This window comes from Strongylocentrotus purpuratus, unplaced genomic scaffold, assembly GCF_000002235.5.
Source record: "Strongylocentrotus purpuratus isolate Spur 01 unplaced genomic scaffold, Spur_5.0 spur5_scaffold_14, whole genome shotgun sequence".
Lineage (NCBI taxonomy): Eukaryota > Metazoa > Echinodermata > Echinoidea > Camarodonta > Strongylocentrotidae > Strongylocentrotus > Strongylocentrotus purpuratus.
The window spans coordinates 18,368,360-18,393,382 of NW_022145599.1; the positions used below are offsets into that span (position 1 = coordinate 18,368,360).

At 36.2% G+C, this 25,023-nt stretch overlaps 1 protein-coding gene across 3 annotated transcripts; it reads right to left on the minus strand.

Annotated features, from left to right (window-relative positions):
- Window positions 1-51: 51 nt before the first annotated feature.
- On the minus strand, window positions 52-24,832 carry LOC100889935 (calcium-binding protein P). Of its 3 annotated transcripts, XM_030984358.1 has the most exons (6): window positions 24,705-24,832; window positions 20,373-20,476; window positions 16,214-16,428; window positions 13,613-13,627; window positions 5,689-5,906; window positions 52-3,754 (listed from the first exon to the last, which is right to left on the minus strand). In XM_030984358.1, the coding sequence occupies exons 2-6, from the start codon at window positions 20,425-20,427 to the stop codon at window positions 3,652-3,654; spliced, it is 606 nt and encodes a 201-aa protein (XP_030840218.1). In that variant the 5' UTR covers window positions 20,428-20,476; window positions 24,705-24,832; the 3' UTR covers window positions 52-3,651. The 3 variants fall into 3 exon arrangements, with proteins under 3 accessions (XP_030840218.1, XP_030840219.1, XP_030840220.1); XM_030984359.1 differs by lacking the exon at window positions 13,613-13,627; XM_030984360.1 differs by lacking the exons at window positions 5,689-5,906; window positions 13,613-13,627 and adding an exon at window positions 9,395-9,585.
- Between the last annotated feature and the right edge of the window lie 191 nt (window positions 24,833-25,023).

Here is a 25,023-nt window from a genome sequence, read left to right on the forward strand (position 1 = left end):
CTTTTTCCATTCACTCTTAAGAACAAATAAAGACACTTTCAAAGAAAATGGTACATTGCTAACACATTTACGCCAATTAATTTATTCCTCCTGATTAAGATACATTTGACACAAAAGAGTTAAAAAATCTAAGAATGATATCCACTCATCCCGAAATATGATAAGTATGAAAGAAGTACGAGTTGTGAAAAAAAATTAGTACGACACAAATGATCAAACATGGAGATAATTACAGTTCATAATAAGATTACAAAATGTTAAATAAAATAAAATATTTAGGTCAAGAATAGAAAAACAAATAATTATATGTTCAGTATGGTACTATATATACACATGCTGCTAAAATAATGTTGTTTTTTTTTTGATAAGCATCTTATTTACCGGAAAATATTGGTAAGCCGGTAAGTATAAACTTACAAAAGTATCTGCAATAATTCAAGATAACACAGCAACAACACTTTACACAATTCCCTTTAAGACCACAGCATGCAATTTGCTTTTTATAAAAGTTTGAAAGATTATTGATACTTGTTTCATTCACATGATATTCTGTCTATGAAATAAAACTAATTAATCTGAAAATTTGGAATATATCTGTAACTTATGATGCATTTAGATCGCATAAAGACATAAACTGTAACATCTTCTTGAAATAGTTAACAATAAATTCACACAATAAAAATTGATAAATGTTACAATGAGAGTATAGGATATGCTATTCACTATAAAAAGAAAAAGAAAACAGAAAATATATGAAATAGATTTCACAAAATTAAATAAGAATGATCATAAAAGAATGTTGATTCGTAGAGGAAGTTAAAATCTACTTAAATTACACTAAACTACATGGAAACAAGTTTATATAGTCCATTATCAAGACAAAATGCTTATTAATAACTTGTCAATATATAGTATTCTCTTCCTCTCTTCAGAAATGCTTTCATTAACTTTCACCTCTAACGGCCAACCCATTTGACAACATTTCTTCAGTGGAGGATTTAAACTTTCTTTAATTTGAGTTGTTTTTTATAATCTACATACATTCAGGGAAATAACATTATTATCATGATATATCATGTATAGTACCCTTTCCATTTACCTGTTTATTGAAAAACATCACACTTTCAAGTTCCTATCATCAGTTTTTTTTTAATTTTATTTTTATTTGTCCCAAATTGTCTTGATTAAAAAGCCTTTCTTACTCTGCAACTTGACAATGATATGTCACTTTATCGTCTCTAGCAATGTTTGATTCATGAGTTGCTATGACGATTGAAGTATATTTCTTTGAGTGAGACTATTAGGCTTCATGTAATGGGAATCATGTTGTTCATTTACATGAAGAAAGCCTGGAACAAGCCTAATACTATTTCAGTTGAATTTTTTGAGTCTACAGATTTCAGCCTATATCACAAAATGTGATATTTGATGTCAATTAGCTTCAGCAACTTGTTCATGCATGCTACATATTTCAACCTGCTCAAAGCAGAAATAAACAATTGTCTGCAGCCCATTTTAAAAGTTTTTAAAAACAATGCTCATTTAATTATTGAAATTAAATAGTTCATTTAGGCCTGTTGATGTATATAGATTTCAAACTGTGTGGATTTGTTTGCTGAGTGATCCTCTCATACTTATTAACGTGGCACCTGTAGATTGTATTCTGTGCTCAAAAAATTTAGTAAACAAATTTAACAAATAAAGTGGGATTAACGAGGGTACATCACTGTCATCACTCAACTTTGAAGCATCCTGCAACATGTATTACATTTATATTATTCATATAGACTATGAATACACATACAATTACAAATACCAATATATATCTATATAAACACTTGGCATTAACTTACAATGCACAAAACGCTATCCCTATTTCGAACGATTAAGAACAGTTAGAAGTATTGGTTTTAATTTCTGAACGATAAGCATTTATTAACATTTACCAAATAAATGAAACTCAATCTCATGCACACCTGCCATGCCTCCAGCCCAATACACACTGTATGAAGCGACTGTGATCCTATTTTGAAAATTAACAGCTTTATCATCCTTATATGAAAATTTAAACACTTAAAAATTATATAGATTTAGGTTGCTAATGGTCATTATGAATAATAAATGTTGAAGTCTTGCAGTTCTTCCATGATTATGGTTGATTGTCGTATAACTCCTTGTAACTAAATTATGAATTATATAAAAAATGTCTTTTGTTATGCAAAGAAAAATAACACTTACACTTGTATAATTACTTTTGAATACTGAAAAGGATACTTATAATACAAACTGTTGTTTGTAATTTATTTATTCTATATAAAAATTTGTGTTTTTCCCGTTGATAATGGAAATAAAATTTGAACTTGAACTTGAACATTTATTCAGCAGAACATTTAGACTCGATCGATCCCCATCCATTTTTTTTTTTTTTTTTTTTTGCCAATGAATATCTTCTCCTATGTTGACATGAATAATAATGCTTGATGTTTCATCAAAAACATATATTTCTGCCAGTCGACTAACACTATAAAGGGATAAGTGAAGCAGTAGTATGTGAATAGATAACGAGTTGTAGATAGAACAAAAGATGTAGATGGACATTGATAGAGCAAAACTTAATCCAAATACAGGCGTATATATATAATATATATAGTATTTATATGTAAAATCATCAAACAAGATATATGGTATAATCTAGAAAAAAGAACATTACAACAACAAAAAATACATTTCCCTGTTCAATATTCTACATATGAGCTGCTTCATTGATAATGGCTCTTCAAATCTTTAACTTAATTCAAAATAAGATATCTCTGCATCTGTAAAAATAAGATACAATTGATGGAGTCTAACAAACATATAAAAAAGATAATTCATGACTTCCATAACTAGTTTTTAACCTCATTTTTAATATGCAGCTAATTCAAAACTTCCACCTTAGATCAGTTAAATCATATGAAAGGCCACTGTTTACAGCATCGTGGCATATTGCATCAAAATCAGGCCATTCTAGAGATTCTCATTTTCATTATTTTAAGGAATTTTCATTGGAGTGTATAAATCCAAAACAATGGATGGACCAGGAAGGCTCCTATCCAGAAAATTTGTGATTTAATACCCACCACATCTTAATTTTTACCGTAATATAACGTGACTTTCTCTTTTCAAGAATTCATGTTGCCCACCCACCCCCCCCCCCCCCCCCTCTTTTAAACTTCTGTAAAAAAAATATAAATAGAATGTTGTTTTTGAATTAACCCATAGAAGGTACATCCGTAGTCTTGTACACGTACCTCAAAGGCCTGATAATGTACTGTAATCAAATACGTAGAAACGTGACTGAATAAAGCCAAAGAGATTCTCCATTTTAATATTAAGTACACTGACAATGTAAAAGTTCTATGATTTGGAATATTAAAACAGAATGCGATTAAAATATGAAAGAATCTGTGGAGCCACTTGATCCCAATGCCCCAGTATCACTGACATTCTCTCCTCTTCCTCTTCCTCTTCCTCTTCCTCTTCTTCCTCCTCCTCCTCCTCCTCCTCCTCCTCCTCCTCCTCCTCCTCCTCCTCCTTCTCCTCCTCCTCCTCCACCTTCTCCTCCTCCCCTAGGTATCTTGCAGCATGGAGGACTCAATGCCATGGCAACGGCTAGCGGCTGTAGGTGGCGATGCGGTATTTGCAGACAGGGCAATGATGGTTTGCGTTTTGCATGCCATCAACACAGAAGGGAATGCAACAACAGAGCCAGAATCTGAAGGAAAAGTGGACACAATAACAAAAATAAATATTTAATTTCATTTCTTTATTGTGTCCATATAGGATAATTGTTTATATTTACATGAGCAATCTTGCTAAAACATATAAACAGAGTAACAACATATAATTGACAATCATAGGGCCCTGTTTTAGTATACATTCAATATAATATACATGCTCATGATGAATATACCTGCTCATGATGAATATACCTCCTCCTCCTCCTCCTCCTCCTCCTCCTCCTCCTCCTCCTCCTCTTCCTCTTCCTCTTCCTCCTCCTCTTCCTCCTCCTCCTCCTCCTCCTCTCCTCCTCCTCCTCCTCCTCCTCCTCCTCCTCCTCCTCCCCCTCCTCCTCCCCTCCTCCTCCTCCTCCTCCTCCTCCTCCTTCTTCTCCTCCTCCTCCTCCTCCTCCTCCTCCTCCTCCTCCTCCTCCTCCTCCTCCTCCTCCTCCTCCTCCTCCTCCTTCTTCTTCTTCTTCTTCTTCTCAGGTATATGTACTGGTCATTAAGGGGGTGGGTTAGATCAGACATAATGGATAGGGCCTTAGATACTACTCTTTCCTTACAGACTTCATCTAGGTCAACAGTATGGTTCATCATTTTGCCGGCTTGTTTTACAACCCTTCTCAGCTTTTGTTTGTCACTTTGCTTTGCATACCAGATAATGGAATCAAATGTGATAGTACTCTGAATTATCGACTGATATTAATGTCTATTTTTTGTTTTACAAAGTCAAAACCTGTAGGAAGAGTAAGAATTATTACAGAAACAATTAAAACCTATGTGTAAACATGAATAACATTAAAAAAAACATTACATACATTTACAAAAAACATACTTGGATAATACTGGCTGATGTCTTTTATCATATTTGGCAAACAGATGTAACATCTTTTTTATGGGTTTTGTACATAAAACAATGTGCTTAGGTTCTAATTTGATCAAATAATTTGAGATAATAAGTTTTGAAAAACATGAAATGTTGTTCAGAATACAAAAATGTGGGTGGTTGATTGTGGGAGATCAACATGGTATTTAAGCCTTTGTACAACATAAAAAGCAGTGAAATTGTAACATATATCAGCGTGTAAAATGTGGAAACCTTAACATAGATCATGTCATGTGAAACATACATTTATACACCAGCAAAAACTTCCAGACATCTGTTGCTTTAAAACCCTTTCCCTAAAATCATTCTACATTTTGTGGTTTGGCTCAATAACTTGTGATTTCAGAGCCCTCGAATATGTGTCAGATGCATGAGTACGGTAGACGGAGAATTGCACTCACACTGTATCTATTTTTTGGCATGACTTGATGCCAGGAATTTTAAAAAAAAAGGACTCAAGTTTTAAAATCCTTAAATTAGCAACACATTCAAAGTCATTGAGCAGAAACCCTGGAGAATTTGAGTCCATTTATGTTGCAGTACATTGATGGATAAATTAGATTTCATCATCAAAAATTATCATTGAAGTCTCTAAATTGGCAATTTTTTGCTCATATTTTTGTAGTTTTCATTCGCATGGTTTCATTTAGTGTTTTCTTAATCTGTGAAAGAGTGGAAAATACAAATAATTGTCGCCATATTAAGGAGAAAAAGGCTGTTTCAGTTTGACCTTTGGATTAATTGGGCATCAACAAAATTTATGCTTACAATCATGCTCAATACCTAACAACTTTTTTGTTGTTGTGCCAAACTATGTCATTGCATTATCAAAATCAATCGACGTACAAATAATAGAAAAAGGGCAACTAATAACATTAAATCTTGTTTTTAAAAAACACACTAAAACATACAACAGAACAATCAATTGCATTTAGATGTATGGAAATTCAATGTAGGATGGGCAACAACAACACAAAACACAACAAATACTTCCTGAAGTTTGTGCTAGCTAGTATGAACAGAATGTGCAATATCACATACCCAAAGATGAACATGAGAAAGCAAGAGAGCCAGGCCATCGTGCCCGGCTCGTGGGACACGATGGTGGTGACCTGGTTCTGGCAGTTGGGGCACTTGGTGTTGGACGGGGCGTCACCAAAGTGCTGAACGACCGTGGTCACCATCTGGGTCGGCTGGGCGACCACCACAGTCTGCTGACCGCCCGGCGGGGGCATCCCTTGACCGGCGGGGTAGCCACCCTGTGAGGATTAACGAGTGGGGGAGAAAGGTGTGGTGTGAGGGTGACACAAAAACATAGAATGGATTTTAATTTGCCTTAAAGCTTTGATTAATGTGCATTGCGATACATTTTGTGACACAAGATATATATGAAATGGAATTGACACCTGCAGTCGTAGGTCATCCTCGAGGGCCAATGCATGAAGATGTAAAAGAAAGAAGGAGATTGATAGAGAGAAAGAGAGAAAGAGAGAGAGAGAGAGAGAGAGAGAGAGAGAGAGAGAAAGAGAGAAAGAGAGAGAGAGAGAGGTGAGGATGTAACACAGAGTATGTCATAGGTCATCCTCATAGGCCATTGCATGAAGACGTGAAAGTATGAAAGAGAGAGAGAGGTGAGGATGTAATACAGAGTACGGTACATACTTGCATTGAATATATCTTCAACTTACAGGAACACTACCATACATACTGACAGGAGTTCCTTGAATTGCCAGAGAATCCCAAGGAATGATTGTTAGCTATCCTGCATGGACAATGCTTAAGGTGTTATGGAAAGAAAAATGCTACAGTGAACCACAAATATGATCCTGTGCTATGATCTGCACAATCTCCCTCACTTATCTTTCATTACCAAACATTTTGATTTGTAACATTGTACACACAAGACATGAAATCCTATACCACACTCAAGTATATCTCATCATCCTTTCATTTGATTAAAAAAACATAATTCCCACGATATACATTGCCCTATCACTAACTATAAGCCTATTTTTCCCTTTATGAATAGAATCATTCCTAGTACCGGTAGTTCTAATGAGCAGATATTTCCTGTATTTCCTCATTGGTTCCCGTTGCCACTTAAGGATAATCAGGTTTTCTTCAAAATGTTCTTTCCCTTCCTTTTCCCATCAAATGTTCTTCTCTATATCCGTTTTAACATTACATTGTGTGTGAGTGAAAGGGAAAGAGGGATAGGGGAGGGAGGGAGATGGAGAGAGCAAGGAGGTGGGGGAAGAGACAGGATAGAAAGAGAGAGAGAGGGAGGGGAGATCGAGAGAGAAAGGAAAGGTGAGAGTAAAGAGATGGGGTGGTAAGAGAGGGGCAGATGGAGAGGTAAAGGAGGCTGAGAGACAGACAGAGAGGAGGAATGATGGAGACGGAGAGTGAAAGAAAGAAAGAAAAAGTAGAGACAGACTACCCCTTTAACTGAAACCTTAAATTCAGAACACATCATGTACCAATCAAGAATGATTTAATTATCACAACCATATCATTCTCATTAACCCAACACCTTTGTACAATCTTTACAAATAAAGGGGGCATAAAAATTTAGCTTACAGCATCATTAGCAGCACATTGTCATGTCCTGTTTAAGATTGAACAATAGAGCTACTGCCCTCTACATACGTTTGCAGGCAGTGGAAACTTAAAGGCCTCCCAAGAAACATAGTTTAATTAGTTATATTGTTTTGAATTTAGGGTTAGCGTTAGGGTCAGGGTTAATATACCACTTTTTATGATCTCTGGTTAATGTACCATGTAGGGTTGCATAATTTGGTATATATATATTTTTTTTTCTTCCTCTTTTTTTTATTTTCTATATATTTTACAGTTACTGCTATCGAATCAATGAATTTTTCAAGAATTCTTCTTTCTCCATTAAAGGTCGTGGTGTTCAACAGAACACAGGTACCTCCGAATCTAATAATAAGATGAATTTGCAGTACCACGACAGATGAATCACTTGAAGAACCTGTCCAGTGCACTCCAAATGAGGAAATAAATCACACTACAGTGCTTCATGGACATCATTCAATAATTCCAAGTAGAACCTTGTACTGTAGATGCTTGCAGGCACATTGACAATTATTCCCAATGACATTTATTAGCAAGAGGATGAATATAGAGGATTACAGTGTCTAATCTTATTTGATGTGGTTTCATACTTATTGGATGTGGTTTCATCAAAACAAGTTTACAAAAGATGTCTGATGTACAAGTGAGGAGACATACACATGTAACAAGTACAGTTTCAATACATCCTAATGGTTGTTTATGAGCTGAAATAGCATTAATTTTTTTATGACCAGATATGACCCATGTCATGCAAATACATTCTTTGTATCAGATGAATCTACAATGGGTAGTAGATAGGATTTTTCTTGATCCAGCTCTGCCTCTAAACACATGGTGTGACCGTCAAAGGTGGGTAGACAGTCATGTTTCATGGCTTGGTGATTCGTTGGTTTTCTGTTTCACTATGCAAGCATGAATGTATACCACATGAGCAGATACAAGATGGACACTTCCATATTTTGGATTGTTTGAAACTTTGAAGATTGCCAAGAGTACTAAAAATCCATTATCATGTAGGACATATGAGCTGAAGCTGTAAATAAGACTGCTCCCAGACATGGTGTATTTAAATGAAAATGTCCAGCATCAAATACCAATACCTTTACTTCCAACATGAACGGATGAAACATGAACTCAACATCGGATGAAGACAAACTTGACATGTTTCAGAGGGAACGCCCTGTGGATCACAAGGCAAGCGATGAGAAATGACTTGGCAACAGATTGTCATCTTCAAAGACCACAGAATGGGTGGATCGCAGGGCAAGCGATGAGAAATGACTTGGCAACAGATCGTCATCTTCAAAGATCACAGGATGGGTGGATCACAAGACAAGCAATGAGAAATGACTTGGCAACAGATCATCATCTGTAAAGACCACAGAATGGGTGGATCACAAGACAAGCTATGAGAAATGACTTGGCAACAGGTCATGATCTTTAAAGACCACAGAATGGGTGGATCACAAGACAAGCGATGAGAAATGACTTGGCAACAGATCATCATCTTTAAAGACCACAGAATGGGTGGATCACAAGACAAGCGATGAGAAATGACTTGGCAACAGATCGTCATCTTTAAAGACCACAGAATGGGTGGATCTCAAGACAAGCGATGAGAAATGACTTGGCAACAGGTCATCATCGTTAAAGACCACAAGATGGGCAGATCTCAAGGCAAGCGATGAGAAATGACTTGACAACAGATCATCATCTTCAAAGACCACATGATGGGTGGATCTGAAGACAAGCGATGAAAATGACTTGGCAACAGATCATCATCTTTAAAGACCACAGGATGGGTGGATCACAAGGTAGGCGATGAGAAATGACTTGGTAACAGATCATCATCTTCAAAGACCACAGAATGGGTGGATCACAGGGCAAGTGATGAGAAATGACTTGACAACAGATGATGATAATGACGATGAACAGCATTTGTATGGTGCCAAATATCTGTTTCAAAAAACATTCAAAGGCGCGAGCTCCTCCAATAAAATTAGCATTTTAATGTCTGAAGGAAGATGTGAGAAGATCATCATCTTTAAAGACCATAGGATGGGTGGATTACAAGACAAGCAATGAGAAATGACTTGGCAACAGATCATCATCTTCAAAGACCACAGGAAGTTTGAAGGACGGAACCTACCCTATGAGGCAGAATCCAACACAAATCAGCCAAGCCAGAAGGCCTGGCTCATGGGTCACTTGGCTTGTCACTTCAGTATCACAGTTAGTACATTTGCAGCGCACGGGGAGGTCGCGGAACATACTCTGATTGACCAGTACAGTGGTCACTGTTGTAGGGGGACCGGTGACAACTACTCCACTGCTATAAGGCTGTGAGATCATTCATGGGTCAATACAGGGGTCGGTCATGAGAATAGAAGGAACCAAATAAATAGCACATGAATACCAAAATAATAATAACATCAATTACAGTAAAATAATAATATTAATTATAATAATAATAATGAAAATAATAATAATTAAACAAACATTATAATACCAATAACGTTTCAAATCATAATTGTAAAAAATAAAACAAAACCATAATAATAATTACAATAACAATCACTATAAATCACCAGAAAAACAACAATTTTTGACATAAAAAGAATTTAAATCAATACAAAAATAATGCAAAACTACCATGTAATATTAATTACAAATACAACACAACGGTAGGTGGGTTTATTTTTCTTAAGGTATAAAGCAAACAGACAAAAAGAGAGAACAGAGGTGAAAATATTACAGAAATATGTATTACACCTGTACTCTCTGAGACAACTTGGGAGGTGCTATAGAGTGGTGAAGCAATTGAATAAGTTAAGTATTGGCTGAGATATGACCATCTGAATAAATAGATTTCCTATATAGGAACTCAGTGTTATATTGCTCTGGTTCATAACATTACGAGCCAGAGCAATATAACATATAACAAATGAATTGATTTTGTCATAACAAGTTTTAAAAACTTTTAAATCCATGTACTGTAAATTGACTTGCTGATTTATGACATTTGCTCTTTCTTTTTACTCAAAATCTACTCAATTTGTCTCACTGTGGTGCGGTGCCCTGTAAAACAAAGTACGGTAGCTGATGTTCATGGCTGTTTTCACATGAGGTTTGTAATATGAAAGGTAATACAAATTTTGATATGGGGTCCTGGTCATGAATTTGGTTCAAATGGATACATTGGAAGCATATAAATGTATACCGGTATGCAATTTTTCAATATTCAATACCTTTAAACTTACTTTAGATGTGTCTATATGACTTCCCTGTTCAAAGTTCATAAACAGTCCCACCCATTTGTTGAATTTTTGTCCATATCGATTTAAAAAAGAAAAAAGATGAAGATAATAAGAGAGTTGATAGAAGCTATGCACACAATGATGCAGAGTTTGTATTACTTTGTAATATGATTCATTGACATGCATGTGAATACCCTTTGTCCCTGTTTTTAAGGCTTGTGAATTGCACGCATATCCTCCAGAAGTCAACTTTGGCAAATTGGTCAGTGCTGTAAAGGCTGAGGTACCGGCGGAGTACAGCACAAATACATCATAATGGCAGCTCCCTTCTGAAGTTATAGCAGACGATAACTGTCTTCTTATTTTGGGAACTTTAGTAAATATACATATCCTGCGAACCTGATTGTTGTATGAAAATGTGAGTTTAATTGTCCTCTACATAATGACGTAGGTACAATGAAGGGTTTCATTCTCCTTTAAAGGCATCGTTTAACAATGATAAATCTGAGATGCACGGCCCTACATGTTATCAGTGTCTGTGATATGTTGAAGCCTTACAAACATTGCACTTCAAAATGATCAAGAAATGCCTCCAAAAAGTAAAAATCCTTGAGTGACCGGTTTTTACCATACTCATTTTCCCCAATAGATGGTAGTGTTATGAAAACCGTCTGGCAAACGGTTTTCAAAATTTGTAATTCCAATCATAAATATCTTGATAATCAGACAGGCGATCGGCTTGTAAAAGTCATGAGGTTCCTGACTGACCTAAAGGTTTATAATTATCATTGCAGCATGAGCTCAATCCAGAATTTTGTTTCAGAATCTGAGACAAAGTTACCAGATCCTTTTAAGTACACTATTAACTGCTGTGAGATATTTATTGGTATTAAAAACAATTCACCCACATTATGTGATATACATATATATCCATGCGCATATTAGAAGAGGATAATATTGAAACACACAATTAATGTAAACAAGGAAGCAAAGCCGGGGGAAAAGCATGATAGACATTGGTGTTCAAAACACATATTAGAATTTACATTTGTCATTTAATATACATGTGAAGGCTTTACTTTTGTTTTCAATTTAAGCTCACTATTTTCAGTGTTCATTGTAAACCTCAAGAATAAGTTTATGTTGTACTGGTAAAAATGTTTGAAATCATCTTGTAATGCCTAGAATCAATTTTATTTGGTGAATATGTATGTAAAAGTTAATCATTAAAACAGTACAATATGATGTATGTAGGTTAATACAGGGCATGACAGTTTACAGGCGCCCGGGACTAATGGATTCATGCATACAGACTTTAAAGACATTCTGGGGTTAGTAATTACAAGATCAGGGCCCTGTCGCATAAAACTTTTAATAGCATTGATGTTAACTTTGCAATTAAAGATAAACTTGAGTTCTGGTAAAAAAAGAAAATGAATTCTCACAGAATCTAACGAAACTTACACTGAATGTTCAAGATTACAAATAAATGTCATGTGCCAAACAATTTTGAAAGAAAATGTATACTGGCTGAGTAATGAGCATAGAAAGATAAGGAAATCAGTAGTACTAGCCCCAACACCATGTGTGTTGTCCCATATACATCTTTCTGTGTAAGTGATTGTTACTTTACCAAGACTCTGCCAAATTTATGATGATTTTGATGACTCCAGAACCTTGCATTACACACCATTACTTACATGCTATATGATCAACTTTTCTGATCCATTCCACACCTTTTCTTTCACAATGCAATCGCATTACCAGAACTCAAGTTTATCTTTAATGGTAACTTCCGTGGAAACTTGGATTTGGTTAGCTGTTGAGTGATGTTGCCATACTTGTTGATATTGATCACAAAGTTACCATCAGTGGCAAGTTTTATGCAGCAGGGTCCAGGATTATTTTCCCAAATTATTTTATTATTTACCCCAAACCTTCCTACATATTTTACCTTACATGTAATTAGTAGAACCGGGTTAATATGTACCGTATGCACAATAAAAAACACAAAATTATGTTTAGTCCACCACAACACATTAATATATAAGGAAAAAGGTTAAAAGGTCTGTTGAAAAAAAAAGGGAAAACAGCTATTACGGCTAATTATTTTAGGCTGCTTTGGGTACACAGCAAACACATATATTGTTAGGAACAATCAGTATGCACAGTCAAACCTATATGTAATATATATAGGCCTGTCTTCATCAGCTTGAGTTTGCCAAATAACCCGCTATTTTCAGACTCGGGATATTATGATTATCGCGAAGCTTTAAATTGCGTTTTCACCAGACCGATAGGCTCATCACAAACTAGCTTGGATGGGCGCGAATCAGCCCGCTATTTCTCAAATAGCGGGGAATTTTGGAAACAAGACCAATATTTCTCTGGACATTTTCTCTACTAAATATCCTGCTAATTCAACAGCGAGCTGATGAAGATGCAAATTGACTGGTTAATTTGCGATCGGGATAGTTAAAATAGCAGGTTATTTGGCAAACTCAAGCTGATGAAGACAGGCTTTATGTGACCATCCCAGGCAATCATCATACTGTATATCTGAAGCCACAAAGATGCTTTAAACTCTGTGTTACACACACTGTAGGAGTTAATGCTGATTCATAAAACATTATTCATGAGTAACACTGTTATGTAACAGCATGAAAGCATAGGTACAAGCCAAATTTGGTCACTGGAGATCTTGATGTATATATTCTCAGTGTCTTTATACATGCACTCATGGGTTAATATATACCTTTTTTAGGTCCTGGTGTTAAAATTGGGTAACCAATGTAAACTAGGCACTGTTTAGTGCTATGACATAAACTTAAAGATCTGAAGATGTATGTATACCACTCAGAAATTGCTCTTTCATGTTTCCGGTGATAGACTTTTTTTTTTAAAAGGGACAATTTAGAAAAGCTTGAAGTTGCATGTACAAAACAATGACTCAAGATTTGATGCATTGCTTTAGGGACGGTCACATAAACTGGTCTGACTGAACGAATCCGATCGTAGATGGAAAATGGCCATTAAACCAACCACAACAATGAAAAGTTGAAGGGGGAGTGGAGAAGTTTCTGACACATAACATTTATCACATAGCTTACCTGCTGAGGGTAAGGCTACATGTAGTTTGTTATGGAATGGAATGGAACAAAAGAGAGAAAAAAAGTATCATAATATTAAAGGTGCTACATGTAGACTATGGTGTGTCAATGGTGCAGACCTCAAAATGCCATCAGTTTTTGATAGGACAGGCCACTTTGCAAAGTCAGGTGATTTGGGGGGGGGGGGGGGGGGCTTGAAAGCTCAAGAATGTTTTTACTGGTTCCAATGCATAGTATTTTAACACACGTACATGTACTACATCTAGTTCTACATGTAACTATATTAGGCCTAAAGTTAAAAGCTGATGTACCGGTAATCATTTTTTTAAAAAAATCACAATTAAAAATTGCAAATATGTGCGAAACAATCAATCCAATTTTGATACACTTCTTGGGGTTTTGTGTGAGTGCGAGTATGTGTCGGGGGGGGGGGGGGGTCCGTCTGCAAGTCCTCCTGAGAACATAAAGGGGGTGAGGGCAGTGTCTGACACACACAACAAACACCACATTTCTCACCTGTTGAGCATAAGGCTATATTGTTATGGCATGGAAAATACAAAAGACACAATGAATATAAAGTTAAGGCTTTTTTTTTTACAAGGGGGAGGGGGGGTCCATATTGCAGTCATAAATTTCACCCGTTTAAGGTCTAGGCCACTTGACTTGCCTTGGGTCAATTGGGGAGACAAAAACTATATTAAAAAAAACTATTAACACAAAAATTATCAAAATTATAATAATAATAATCGGCGTAGCCAAAGTGTCCTAGACTTTTCCATTTTGAGAGAGGTACATGTGTTCCTGCAAAAAATGATGCGGGCATTCGGGTATTTTGAAATGATATGATTCCCATGCATTCATCCCCGTATCACACCTTTATACCGTACATCAAACAGGTTTATGGAATTGGGTGATCAAGTACTTGTATGCAATGGATAAGATAAAGGAGACAGAAATGGTTAGATGTTTACATGTATAATAGGGAGATGAAATTCAACATCATCACATTTTTACTTTAAAATGCCGGTACACTGTACAATGCAAAATGTTAAAATGTCATGTCTTTAATAATTTTTCACTTCAAATACAGTACGTACTACATGTACATGCATGTTAAAAATGACACATTTAATTTTCAGAGTGTACTTTCTAGGTTCTGAGAAATATTTGAATTAACAGGATACATGAAAATATCAGCAAAATGTACACCCACTATACATGGATCATATTACATGTAGCTGCACTGAATCAGTAAGAATGACTATGTTCTATTTCCAGTACCATGAAATTAATTTCTTTACTGCCCACTTCATGTTACCCTTGTCTTCCTCTCGATTCTTTCCTCAATAAACATTGAAACTTAAAGACTCTCGGTACGCAAGTAACCTTTATGATTTTCTGAAGAGCAGCAAACATGTATATTACAGAAGTGATATCATATGTAGTGGAAATAAAAATATGCAAGTTTCAGTCTCGTATCAATTGAAACTCCGGCTATTACACAAATGTATTAATAAGTAGCATAAATGTTTTCGTTTGCACAGATCTATTGAATAGATCGGTATGCTTGAGAGGGAGGTATTTACATGTAGCTGAGGATAATTTACAGATTCTATTCAAATTGCTACAATGCTGTGGGCACCAATTAATGCCTGATATTTTTTTTCTTCTTCAGTCTATGGGCCGGTACACATACATGTACATACTTTTTCGTGTATATGTAGTCTAAAGTACAATGCCAATAGGTAGATGAGTTTGAACTACATGTAACTTTATACCGGTAGTCCATTCTAAATATATTTTTTTTAACCCTAAAAGATGTTGCATTCTTTGTAAGAGCGTAAAACACAAGTTGCTTTATACACTGTGCATGTATAAAAAAAACAACTTTGGAATTGTAAAGCAGAAAAGGGACTTCTGAGGGAATGTCAGATTCTTTCATTTCAAATTTTTGACTTTCTAATTTCAAACTTAATTATTGGTGGATTGTCAAACATGTCATTCACGTTATTCAAAGAACCACATGTGTAGGGTTATATATATTATATTCATGTACATGTATATGTTATACTGTATGAGTAATGATGATTGTGTGTTGCAAATTTCATTGTGTTCAAGTGTTTGCAATAGAGATACACCCGAGGGACTATGACTGAGTGAGGTGTTTTCACACGGTAGTCAAAGATGTCACACATGATCGTTAGCGGAGTAAAAAAATAAACAGCTATTTCACATAAGTTTAAGAACAATGTCCACAAACTATGACCCCTTTTTGTGACTGGGGAAAATGGGCTTCGAACTAAGCCTTATTTGGCTAATCGAGTACACATTCACAAAATGTATCCCAATTTGAGAAAACAGATATGCATTCAAACAGATGAGAACAAAGAGAAAAATATTACCCTTTCTTGTAAAATTTCTTACCCTCTCAAGAAAATACACCTTTAACTTTCAAATACGCGAACATGGAATTATTTGTGAACATCCCCGAAAAGCTACCCCTTTTTATATGAAATTTCCAACTGAATGTATCATGCACGCACAAAGCCAAAATCGGGTACCATGATACCATCAGGGGGGGGGGGGGGGGGTATACAGTACCTGTTGGTAGCTTGCTGGTTGTTGAGGGGGGTAACCTGGCTGGCCCTGGGGAGGGTAGCCTGGTTGGCCCTGTGGGGGGTAGCCTGGTTGGCCCTGCGGGGGGTAGCCCGGTTGGCCTTGGGGTGGTTGGCCCTGAGGAGGATAGCCCGGTTGACCCTGAGGGGGGTAGGCCTGCTGCTGCTGGGGAGGGTACGGTGTACTTCCAGGCGGGTAAGCTGTAGAATGAATAGATACATGTAAATATATCAGTTTTCAGTTTCAATTTCAGTTATTTATTTCTGTTTGATTTTCTTCTTCTTTTTCTTTTGCAGTTTTACAAGTATGTAACAAACAAAACATTGCAAATTTTACAAAATCATGACAAAAGAATAAAGTAAGACTGGCTGTAACTTATCTGTATACATATTGTGAAGAGAATTAATGGAAGGTAACGTAACATGGTCAAATTGAGAAAACACAGTTGAAGTACCGGTACATTTAATAGCAAAGTGTAATATGGCATGAAAGGATGCGTCCAAAACGCCAAACTGCATAATTTTATCACACAGAGGTGGAACCACATGGTTAGGATATGGAGCTGGTAAACAATATATACAGTCAAACCTGTCTATAGCAAACGCCCAAGGGAAACAAAAAAATTGGTCTTTGTAAACAGGTTCCTTTTACATGTCTCAATGAGAAACCATTTTCAAGGGAAACCAAAAATGTGGTCTTTGTAGACAGGTGGTCACTAAAGCAGGTTTGATTTTATGTACAATCTCGATGAGGTTATACATGTATGTCAGCTAAAATTTCGATTAAAGATGTCACAAGATAACTTTTAATTCACAAGCTTCATTATTATGCATTACGCATTTTGCGATACAAACACATCTATTAGCGCTGGCACTACATGTACCGGTAGATTTGGCTGAGCTAAATGTACCTTACATAGATCTACGATACATGTTCATTTAATTAGAATGGGGACACATACCTGAAAACATTGTGTCCCCCAGGAAATTTCAAGGAATCCCTACAAAACTCATATGGGGAGGGGGAACGGGTGGTTGCAACTGTTGGACTAATTCATATCCGGAATCCCCTGATCTCACTGCCAAGATTTCCCTAGAATAACAATTTGTGCCTCTTCTTTTCCCCCATAATACAAAATCGTCTAAATTGGAAAAAGGTAGAAAAATGAAAATTCCTAATTCTCTTACATGTATATATATTGTATACCAGGACAAAGGACACATTTTGTTATTGAAGTTCATTATGAGCAACCTGTTAATTTCGACATTGTAAGAGCTGACCATGTGTTCTACAAACTTGCTGCATTTATTTCCCTTTGCCAAAGCTCACATTACATGCAGGTACATGCATGATGTATGCAATCACAATCAAGCTGTATACTACATGTATGTACAGTATGTAAATCAGAAGGCCAAATATGAATCAGTGTCATCTGGTCATTTGTTCAGAGTACACAATGTAATGGATGGCACTGCAGGGCTGTTACCATGCCTACATGTGTCACTATTAAACATGTTAGTGATGTGTTTGTATTTGTCTTTTGATGAAAAAAAATGCAATGGATTACATGAGAGAGTGAAGGTCACAGAAAATATTGAGATCATTTCTGTTGCAGTATATCGTGCCATTCATGAATAGGAGGTTCTAAGGGAAGATTTTCATTGGAAGTAGGCACTAAAGCCCCTACACACTGGAAATTGTCAATATGGGAGGGGGGGGGAATTATAATCACTTACATGTATTTCAAGGATACATGTCATATAGACTTGTACATTGTATTTAACCTTTTCTTTCATTTTGTAGTTCACATTGACATTGGTTCATTTTCATTTTACATTAATTTAAATTAAATTAAACTGTTATCCTAAACTTGGCCTCATGCATGCACATGTTTTCTAATTGTCTCAAACTTATGTCATGAGCATGTTTCAGGGGTACTATTCAACATGTAAATTCTGTAACTTGTCAATCATTTATCTATAATTGTACAGGTTTCAGGCAGGTTTTTTTAGTCAGAATTGAATGGAAGAATGGAAGAATGGAAAAATGGACTTAAATGGAATGAAAGAAAGGATTTGGAGGATAAGAACATTGTTGAAGATTGAAAATATGCATCAATCCCCCCCCCCTTATTTTTAACAATTTTCCTGGTACCTTTGTGACATTGTTACTGTGTAATAATAATGATAGTACAGTTCTTATAAAACGCATAATACATTTGTTAACATCTCTACGCGCTGTAGGAAAAATGAAAAAGAAAAAGTATTAAAATACTACATGTACAGTAAGGAATTATATGTACATGTAGGTTACATGTGTTTGGGTCAATCAATACAGTACTGCTTTTCAGGGCAATATTAAAAATGAGAATGAAATAATTCATGAAAAGTCAATGGTAATAATGACACCTTCGATAATATATTTTCTTTCACCTCCTGAAATTATAGGCCTAAGGCAAATTTTCGCTAGGTTTATAAATGTCTGGCCTGAAATGAAATCATGTTAAGTTTTATCATCTACATGTATCACTGCCTTTTTCAGGTCATGTTGCAATACTTTCCCAACTTACATGTTCATGTAAGTTGATGTAGTTTCAATTAGGTTAGTTTCACTAATCAATTTTGATGCAGTCCTTATTTTGCAATAATGATATTGCAGTTTAATGATGTTGTAATTTCTATTGCATTATGTTGTATGATATGTATTTTAAGATGCATAATTCTTATATTGAATATATATAATAGTTTGCATTTAAGTTGTATTATAATATTTCATATGGTTTATTATACTTCTGAGTCCATATTTGGTTTATAAATATATATTTCAATCAATTTTGATGCGGTCCTTATTTTGTGTAATGTCATATTCTTCTTTGCCGTTTACTTGTAATTCAATGTTTTTAACATGTTACTTTAGTATTTCTCACTTTCCTTCCTGATCCTTTCTTCTTTCTCTTGCGCTTAGAAACATTGTATTAAGCGCATTATAAATGTAATGTATTATTATTATTATTATGTAAATTTGTTATCTAAAAGTTGAATCCAGCTCTCCAAAGGACTCATCTGATGAGGTGCTGATAATCCCTATGTTAATAGCATGTACAATAACAACATCAACAGAAGTGTTCTATACAAATATGCACATTGATTTTACATTTTTCTTTTTTTACTTTTCAACAATTGAATCACTTTCCTTTTTTTTAAAGGAATTGATTGGAGGTTTACATTTATGTCCAACCTGTACTGGCAAGAATTTGTATTTTTATCTTGCGGATGCACCCCTTTGAAGACCAGCTTGTACAGTAGCTGAAAAAGGTGATCCTTCCCATGTGTGGAAAATAAATATTACCAGTACCCCCCCCCCCCCCCCTGCCAAAAAATAAATAAAAAATACTGCAACTGTTCCCTTCCTGTATAACAGGATCTACATAGACATGTTTTGTACAAACCGACAGGATCTTCTAGTTCAAAGGAAATGGTTGGGTTGTAATTTGAGACTTCTTCAAAGCTCTTTGACTATCTGTGCGACACGCACGCCCACACAACACCACACAATAGAAAAAACTATGTATATTTGTACAAACATATAGCTATGTATACAAGTTCAAACACCGTGACCTGCCTTTTTGAATGCATTGAAAAGGGGCACATCTGCTGTATACATGTAGCTATATGTATACAAGTTCAAACACTGTGACCTGCCTTTTAAAATATATTGAAAAGGAGCACCCTCAGCACTGTACATGTAGTCATTGACAACAAGTAAACGGTACATGTATGTATAGTATCTTACAAACTCTTACAATCTAATAAAATATGAGGGAGCATAGCAATGGAGCAGGAAAGGAAATGGGATTGGGTCCTGTGTGCTCTCTTTTATTTTATATCTCTTCCCTTTCCTTTTTGTTTCATTGCTCTCTTTTTTCACCACTCTGAGATGAAAGGGGGGGGCAACCCATGCCTGTTTTAAAGCTTATCAGAATGAAACACTACAGTATTCAATGGTTTGAACCTAACCCTAAACCTACAAGGGCAACCTACCAAATACAACCCGACCTGACCCTAACCCTATCTCCTTGAACTGTCTTTGATGAAACAGAAGAGTCCAGACCACATGTTGGATCATCTCCTAACGTCATACAAACCTTTATTTTCCCCTGGGTAGGGTGGAGGTGGTTGATCTGGCTCCTGGTCTGCCATTGTCTGTGATACAAGTACTGTAGATGAAGTAGGTCTCTCTCAATCACGTCTAGGGAATAGATAGAAAACAAAAATAAGAGTCAGTTTAGGAGTGACAAAAGTATAATCAAGGCTTCTTTTTACCGTACTTCTTCAGAGCCGCTGCAGATATAGAAACAACAATGCTAGCCTAACAACTATTCAAATGATGTATTTAAGAACAGTGCATTGAGATGCTACATGTATAAAGAAACGTGTGGAATACAGTTCCTGCATGATGATTGCAGAACAAAAGAAAGAAGAAAAAAATTATTGCAGTGTACTGGTACATGTACGTATCTGGCAAAGTTCTCTCTACACTCTTACTATAACCAAGCATGGAAGAGACCATCCATTTAATTACCTGAATAATTGATACTTTAATTTATCAATCTGATGCACGGTACTTGCAACCTACATGTAGCTATTCATGCTTTGTACAGTAGTATACATGTACAGTATATCACTTGCTGCTTTGAACAGAAAATTTTCAAAAAGACACTAGGAATACATGTACAAGATACATGGATATTGTAAATTAAATGTTCATAAGTTCGCAATATGTGTTACAACAGTCTAAGTCATACCGTACATGTAACTTACCGGTATAAACAGGCTAAGAATAATAATAATAATTTTGTAGCATTATTTGCTAGATTTTGATTATGCTCAATTGCTGAATGGTAATGATGGGAGTCAAAAGTCCCACCAAAACAATATTTTTCAAATTTGTCAGTTCTTCTGAAATATTTTCTGATGGGGTGACATAAGGACACTGTAGTGACACTTTTCAAGTTGTTGCATGAAAATTACAGCAATTTTTTTTTACTGCATAAAAATGTATAAATTAACATTAATTCATTCAGGCTTAAATGCCTGAACTTGCCGGCCCTGTGTACACGAGAAGGAGAGGAGACATGATCCTGGTGTACATGTACATGTATGTATCTACCACATCATGCATGAGCATGACAGACATGACAGATTAGTTTAGTGTACTAAGACGCACACTGAATTTAGAGAACTCACTGCACGCACGCCTTTTTTACACGTATCACTCTTGTTGTAAAGTAAGTATCAAATTGGCAATGCAAAAACAGCTATTTTTGTGTACATCGCGTGTACATGTACTTGCAATTCCGGCCGAGCCAACCACGCAAACTTTTGTGAGAGGTTAGCATTTTTGTACTTACACCACCTGTAGGTAAACCATATGTCAGTTCATTAACATCAGGAAGATGTGGAAGGTAAGCAAAATCACTTTCGTTTTGAATATGGACCAATAAATTATCTATCTATCTATCTTTCACTTTCACTTTCACTCCGGTATCAATTTTTCAAATTTTTGGTCAAATTCTTGACCTATTTCAAAGTGCTTTGACTCTGTTCGAGTAGAAACTGGAAAGAAATTTCCACAATCAAACTCAGAAGGTACAGTTGTAGTTTGCAAGTTTCGTTGGGTGCAGGAATGGGCGATTACATGTACTAACACATTTTAGGTTTTGTTTACATCACCCGTCACGCAGGGATATGGGTGCCAAAACTGCCAATTATTACGGATGGGCGATATCAATATCATATTTCATATTATCACTGAGTCATTTAACCGATCAGTAACAAATTGGGCGCTGGTCAACGCTGTTACGTACATTTGTACGATTGGCCATGGCATGGGATGCCTTGCTACAAAATGTACATCATACATGGACTAACTAATACTATGTAGGCTGCAAGCCACTGAATCCGGAGGTGTCTCATAACCGCTATTGCACATCTTAAGCTTCATTCCAGGAATAACAATGCAATTTACATGTACATGTAAATATAACTGTTTATGCATCATTGATCACATATAATTCTGAGCAAAATCACAATAAGAAACATACATATTGTAAATCATGCTGGATTCCTTTCCCATACTACCTTAGTCAATGATAAAGTTCTCTAAATTGTTGTTGTGTACATGTATATGTACAACATAGGAGTGTTTATGTATCGATTATCTGTAAATAATTTACCAGCTAAAATTTTGTGCATTATTTGTACAAAATAAAATACTGGTAATGCATTCTTATTTCACTCGCCAAAGTAAGTAAGAAACCTATTTCACCTTTCCCGTACATGAACTTTGTTTGCTAAAAAAAAACATTCCGTTTACGGGCCCCAAGCTTTGCAATGACCTCTCTATTGATATCACAAAATCAACTTCACTACATTCCTTCAAGCAGAAGCTAAAACGTCATCTACTAAGCAATTATGCTATACTCGAACTTGGAAGAGGTAGCATGATGTTCTTTGAAAAATGTTCCTTTAAAAAAAAACACTTTTGTTGCCTCAAGCCTGGTGATGGGTTGTTGCCTTCGCCTGCTGGGATGTTATTCTGCCCGACCTAGCAGCGACGAGTTATGCATTTCACGCTACTGCTGTTGAGGTTCAGTGCATTAAAGCAGGTGGTGGATGTGACGGCTTGTCATGTCACCAGGCAAACATTAATAGTTTTAAATAAATGTATATCACAAAAATCTTCTATTCATGTATGTTCCATACTTCCATTACAAGTATACCAAGATGTTAACGTCATTGCCAAGTGCCCACCAGCTTTTGCCAGCATAGCCTACATGGCTGCACTTTATTTGTTTCTACGCATAGCATTGCACTTTACAGCCAGAGACACTCTCAAATGATGTCGACATTATGGTACTCTCAGTCTCTAATGAGATTGCCTTTGTGTACAGCCGCGCCGGTTGATATCTGCAAATTATGACACGTGCAGTGGATTTTGAATGAAGGAAGGTGGGCATTATAGCCTGTGAAGACAGGTAACTAGTGATAATGTAATAATGTAAGTATTGCCAAGTATTTATGACCAATGCAATATTACCTATTTTAATACCTTACTTAGTCGTACTAAATTACGTAAGCTCTAGTCTAGGCAAGTTAGCAAGTTCCAATTTAATCCTAGATCTAGGTCTAGAGTCTAGAGTAGAGTCTCCGGTTTGCGGCATCGCCCGGTTTGCGGCCAGGGGTATTTGTTTTAAAAATAAAATGAATATGACTCGATAATAATCGTTGAAACCTACCGTGGATTCCACGGTAAGTTCTGCTTTGCCGAAAACGTCCGTAGCAGGTGCTCCTGTCGGTACGGAGTATCCGTCAGCGATGTCGGAAATCTACGGCACCAGTCGCCGATGAAAATTCCAGCAGGTGCTAACTTTTAAGTTAAGAGATCGAGGCATGACTAGTAGCTCTATTTGTCCGATATTTGTCCGATTGGAGGTGAAATTTGATGTTTTTGTGGAAGTATGATGGCTGTGGTCTGTCTCCTATCGCAGATATTTTGATTGTGCCACCGCATGGCCAGTTGCATGGGGTGGCCGCAAACCGGCACGTAATTACGTGTTTTTTCTGGTTTGCGGCGGGGGTGTTAATACACACATAACATGCGGGATCGTGTATGATGGTATGTGTGCTGATGTGTGTACCCGCTATGACCCGATAGTTTCTAGTAGTACGTACCCCCGTATGGGATGATCCATTCGAGGAAAGGTGAAATTGTTTAAAACTTGACAAATTTACCGTAGCAACAGATAAACATGAGAATTTGGGTTACCCGTAGTAATTTGGTACATGCTTTCATCGTGACGTAGCGCATAAAGCTTTGTGACGTACGCGTGCCGCAAATCGGTACTGCGTGCCCGCAAACCGGGGAACTCGAAGCATTTCGAAACGTGGTCAATGCTGACCACGCTGTGGGTCAGTTAAGTTATTTGTGACTTCTATTTAATAAGTAAGTATATGGACTCTTTATTGAGGGTATTGAAGTATTCTGTGAGTATTCCAATAAAAATAGAATCGGCAGTTCCCGCCGATCGGCCGCAGACCGGAGCCACTACTCTATAGAGAGTATAATCAGGGACTAGGACTTGATCAAGTCCCTGGTATAATTATATGTTACACAGCATTATATCAATGTTATACCTTTATTTGACATAGTCTTAGGTATTTTAGATCCTATGTATTATTCTCTTCGTTTTTATAACAAAAATGTAACTCCAGCTTCCAGTGGAACTCCACCGCGGCCGCCCCGCCCAACAAGGCGGCGGAGCTCCCTTGTGTTGACATGTTGTGGCTTGATCTTGAGTTAACAAAAATGAAGTGAAAAAAAATGAAGCATGCCAAATCATTCATGTAATGATATATTATACAACATGTGAAATATGAAATAAACTGAAACTGAACTGAAAATAAAGCCTGCCTACCCAATTCCGATGAAATTGCTTATCTTTTCCAGTAGCCTAACGCACAACACAAACGTATACGTTACTGGTATCTTGTGTGATTACACTTTGGTAATTTAGATTATTTTCCGCTCAAGTCGCATGGACTTTTGAAGAAGAAAAAAAAATCATCAACAATTCAGTAAATATCAATGCAGTATAACAAGCAAATCGTTTTCTCGTGAATATCTCGTAAAAAATTGTTAATATTTATTAATTGTGACTTCATTTTAAAGTATATCTCAAGTAAAAGTTCATCATTGATAACATAAAGGTAGACATAAATGTTCTTGTATTTTTA